Raw genomic sequence first — 5388 nt, 5'->3', positions numbered from 1 at the left:
TACATTCATAAGGTTTCTCTCCAGTATGAATTCTCTGATGCACGGTAAGCTCTGACTTCCATATGAAGGCCTTTCCACATTCACTACATTTATAAGGTTTCTCTCCTGTATGAATTTTTTGATGTCTAATAAGATTTGAGTTGGTGAGAAAAGTCTTCCCACATTCCTTACATTCATAAAGAATATCTTTAGTATGAATTCTCTGATGCACAGTATGATGTGACTTCCTCCTGAAGGCCTTTCCACATTCCCTACATTCATAAGGTTTCTCTCCAGTATGAATTCTCTGATGGAGTATAAGTTGTGACTTCCACATGAAGGCCTTCCCACATTCACTACATTCATAAGGTTTCTCACCAGTATGAATTCTCTGATGCATGTTAAGATATACCTTCTTCCTGAATACCTTTCCACATTGACTACATTCATAAGGTTTCTCTCCAGTATGAATTCTCTGATGCACAGTAAGCCCTGACTTACTCCAAAAGGCACTCCCACACACACTACATTTATAAGGTTTCTCTCCAGTATGAATTCTCTGATGCAGAGCAAGATGGTTCTTGCTCCTAAAGGCCTTCCCACATTCACTACATTCAAGAGGTTTATTTCCAGTAAATTCTCTGCTCTCTGAAAGGAAGAATACAAATTTGATTAACCCTACTTTTTTTATTCTTTCCCAAAGTTCTTAGTTTCTCAAAGGTTTTAGAGCTATTCTCTTGCCTTCTCACTTGAGATGACTGGCCTCACTACGTCTTTCACTAAGGCTCAATTTATCTTATGTGAAAGTATGATGACTCAAAGGTAACATGTAAATGAATTGACGTAGGATGAAATTACCAAGGGGGAATGAATGAACCCTTATTCTACTTTCATTGGCTGACATTTGAATGGAAAAGACTATTTAGAAAAAAACAGATGACTCTGAAAACTTGAAAATGCATCCTTACCATCTGAGGTAAAAATAGGAAGGGAAAAGACTAAACAGAAAGAAACAGAGAATTGAGGTTAGAGTGAGGAGGAAAAATAGATACATGAAATAAACAGAATAAAGAAGGAATATGAGGGGGGAAAATGTGAGAACTGTTGCCATAAATTTCCTCTAAAAATCCAACATGTCTACTTTCTAAAGAATTGATTGAAATTCGTAAGAGTAAGAGATATAGGTATTTTTGACAAGAGAAATTATTAATAATTACCTGAAACATTTCTCAGACTCTGGTAATCAAAGAAGTAAAAATGAAAACATTTTGGAAGTAGCAATAAATAGCCATCAAATTAGCAAAGAAACTTTAAAATGATAAATTTTGGCAATTATGTGGAAATAGCTACTTTTTAAGCTGCTGCTGCTGCTATTTTTCTGAAAAGGAACAGTAATTTCAGCTAGAGCTACAAAACTTTTCATATCCTCTGACCCAATGGTCCTACTACTTGGTCTACATCCTCAAAATGTTACTGAAAGCAAACAAAATACTCTCTGTAAAATTTTCACAACAGCTTTTTGTGAAATAGCACAATAATGAAAATCTGTATCTAATGATGAGGTTATGGCTAAAAAAGTCCTGTCTCATGAACATATTAATTTACATTTATAAGCATAATTTCAAAGCATAAAGAAAAACAAGATGACACATAACGATAGACTGAAGAAAGTAGAATTCGGTTAGGATTAAATATTTTAAAAAGTAACAACAGCAAAGCAACATAATCAAAAAAACAAAACAGAAGAAAATATCAGAAGAGAACTCAGAAGTGAAGAGCATGTTACTTAATATAAGTAACATGCTTATTTTTAAAAGGGAAAATTAATTCATGCAAGTGAGACAGGAGAATGCCTGCTTAAGAGAAGATAATCCTCAATGAATAGAAGAGAAATAACTGTCCTATACTAAGGCAACAACTTCCTTTGAGAGTAGAGGTACACTTCAGTAAACAGACATAAAAAAGTAATTTTTTGAGTTAAAAAATGAAATTTTAAATTCTCAGCTCCCTTCAACAGGCCTGAGAAGCTTTGAGAGGCCACTATGTTCAACATTTTACAAGAGCATTGACCTAAAATGACCAACAGATCACTACTTTGCCATGACCCATCTGAGTGATTTTTATGTAGTCACCTGGACAGCTGTTTCTTGGAATATCTGCCTCTGGCATCCAAGATGCTTCCTTTCTCTCCAACTGGTAGATCACATCTGGTTTGGAAACTGCAAATCCTGTTCATTGAAAATGAATATGTTCTAGGCAGTCACCTCAGAGTTTCAACATAAAACAGATAGATGAAATATTCCTAACTCTTTGTGGAAAGGTGGGGGAATAAAGGTGCTGAATGTATCCTATACCATAAAGCTCATTTTGTCTAAGTTTTGTTTTTTTTTCCCAACCATGGGGCATTCAATGGGCTGGTTAGAGGGAGAAGTAAGGTTTTTTCCCTTTTTTTTTTTTAGGTGGCAGGGGGAGGAGAAATTACATTTTTTTTTAAAGTATCTACAAAACTTAAAAGAATTCAAATGGAGTTCAAGCCCTCTTTGGACAAAAAGTAGGCATGCTAGGAAGACAAGGATAGTACAAAGGACCAGCAAAGGATATTCTATATTATGGTCGAATGGATTACTGAGTAGGACTTAAGAAAAAATAGTTCATCTGACTCACTCCCTGCTTAGACAGTGGGAACAATGTGTATGATGAACCTACACTGGGATTAAAAAGAATATCTTGCATTTGAAGCAACAGAGACAGAAAAATTCATTCTCATGGTTAACAACAAATCAAGAAATCAATTTCCAGGCATACTAAGCAAAGACCTTTTTCCTGGAAACAGGTGGCACAAGTAATATCTCTTGCTACAAAAGGATTAGGAATGTTTTCCTTTTGTATGCCAAAGAATAACTGTTAAAATCTTGAAAATTGCCACAGTATATATCAACACTCCAAAGGGGTAGCTGTTCTTACCCAAAGAGACCAAGCTCTTATACTTCTCCAGCATCACATCCCTGTACAACTTTTTCTGAGATCGGTTCAATTGTACCCACTCCTCCCGAGTGAATTCCACAGCCACATCCTTGAATGTCACTGATTCCTGAAACATCAGAAACACTTGTGCTTACTCAGCTATAACTGTTATGAAGTTCAAGTGTAATCTGCTTGCCAGCAAGGTGACGGAATTGAGGGCATTAGGACAGCAAATGGTACAGGAAATTAAGGCAACTGAGTCAACCACACTGACTCCATTTTGTCACTCAATTCTGGAGGTAGCTCAGTTCTTTTTTTGTTCAATTATAGGTCTAGTCCAACTTCTATCTTGTGGGAAAAATTTATTCAATCATGGGAATTGAGAGAAAATGTTATCGCACTGTTTGAACCAAGCCCTAAGTGACTGGGAAACTAGACCATCTCTACCTGTTTAGAGATCGTTAGCTAAGGACCAAGGTTATTCTGACCAGAAACCCAGTCAGATTCAAAAAGACTGATGTAAGGAGTTTTCTCCCAATTGTACATCTCAAGCAACTCATATGTCTTATCTGCAAACTGGCCCCATACTGGTCAATTAGTTATTGTTTCCATGTTCCTTTGATTATATACAGACACTTCGAGGGACGGACACCGTTTTTTCTGAATTCAGGGAACTGAACCTGTTGCGTTCCCCCCCCCAACATGGAAAGTCCTTAATCTTTCTTCCAATTGGAAATCAGATTACCTAATATTGTATTATTTGCTTTTAATTAATTGGTCTTGTTTGATTGTTTTTTTAATTTTTTTTAACTTTATTAATTTATTTTGATTTATCAACAATCACTTCCATAAGCTTTTGAGTTTTAAATTTTTCTCCCCCTCCCTCCCCAAAATGGCACGCAATCTGATATAAGCTATACATATACATTCCTATTAAACATATTTTCACATTAGTGATGTTGTAAGTAAGAATGAGAACCACCAGAAAGAGGAAACAAAACACAACAGAAGAAAAAAAATAGCAAATAGTATGCTTCAATCTGCATTCAAACTCCATAGTTCTTTCTTTGGATCTGGATAGCATTTTCCCTCATGAGACCCTTGGAGATACCTTAAATCCTTGAATTACTGAGAAGGGTTAAGTCTATCAATATTAGTCACCATACCACGTGGCTGTTACTGTGTACAACGTTCTCCTGGTTCTGTTCGTTTCACTCAGCATCAGACCGTACAAGTCTTACCAGGTTTTTCTGAAGTCTGCCTGCTCATTATTTCTTATAGCACAATAGTATTCCATTACATTCATATACCACAACTTGTTCAGTCATTCCCCAATTGATGGGCATCCTTTAAATTTCCAATTCTTTGCCACCACAAAAAGAGCCGCTATAAATATTTTTGTACATGTGGGTCTTTTTTCCATTTTTATGATCTCTTTGGGATACAGCCCTAGAAGTGCTATTGCTGGATCAAAGGGTGTTTGATTGTTTTTAATGTATAAAAGAATATCTCCCCCTATATTCAGGGTCCAGCCCTAAGTTGAAGAAGGGGTCTGGTTCATTTGTTGTACAATTGTCATGCATTGCTTAATAAACTGACATGCCCAAAATATTAAACTTCTGTTTCCTCAGTCATTTCATCTTTCACTTGCCACAAGGAATCATTTCATTTATTTATGTGTTCCCAGTAGAGTGTCTGGTATTAGGTTGCTTTGCAACACAACCTCATTTGCTGCAGCTTAATTTAGTTTTGGTTCGGATTGGTTCAGCAAAGAAACAGAATCTCATGTTTTCTTTACTATTTATTATATACTATATAATAGTATATAATAATAGTATATATAATAAAAATAGTATGTATTTATTATATACTATTTATTACTATTAAAATAGTAACAAAGGTAAGTAAATGATAGTATAAGTCTCAGTAAGTAAGCAATAATATTTTAAGTCTCAGTAGTTAACATAAGTCTCAATCAATAAGTCACAATCAGTATCAAATCTTACCACAATTGATCCTGACCATCAGGGGTGTCATCTACATCTGAATCATGCAGCTAGGGAGTCCCGGGATCAGCATCCAGAGTCCCAAGGGGAATGTCCCAGGCTATGTGACATGTCCATACCACAGGGGAAACTCCAAAGATGGCTCAGGACTACCTGTCTTTTTAGTTATTCCTTCTAACAAAGCAGGCAGTTTGCCAAATAAATGCATGATGGGTGGGAAAGAAGCTGCTCTCAAAACATCCTAGAGAACATTCTGTTTATGAATATTCAGTTCCTAGAGGGGTAGCCAGCTCTTCCTGGGAGCGAATACCATAAACAGTCCTTCAATGTCTAGCTAGGAATAAGTAACATGAAAATGAGTCAGAGTCAAATTGCAGGTATACTGAGCAAGGTGAGAATGTCTTTTTTAATTCATTCATTACAGGTATGTAGCAGGCAC

At 36.0% G+C, this 5388-nt stretch overlaps 1 protein-coding gene across 1 annotated transcript; it reads right to left on the bottom strand.

Annotated features, from left to right (window-relative positions):
• Window positions 1-357: 357 nt before the first annotated feature.
• On the bottom strand, window positions 358-3070 carry LOC114033960 (zinc finger protein 300-like; the record flags this gene model as incomplete). The annotated part of the gene is made up of 3 exons (XM_027849601.1): window positions 358-627; window positions 2112-2207; window positions 2944-3070. Coding segments are annotated over 3 exons (493 nt in total), but the record flags the coding sequence as incomplete, so codon positions are not given.
• Between the last annotated feature and the right edge of the window lie 2318 nt (window positions 3071-5388).

Source organism: Vombatus ursinus, unplaced genomic scaffold (assembly GCF_900497805.2).
Source record: "Vombatus ursinus unplaced genomic scaffold, bare-nosed wombat genome assembly UNPS02007635.1, whole genome shotgun sequence".
Lineage (NCBI taxonomy): Eukaryota > Metazoa > Chordata > Mammalia > Diprotodontia > Vombatidae > Vombatus > Vombatus ursinus.
This window is presented reverse-complemented; position numbering and strand designations above follow the sequence as displayed.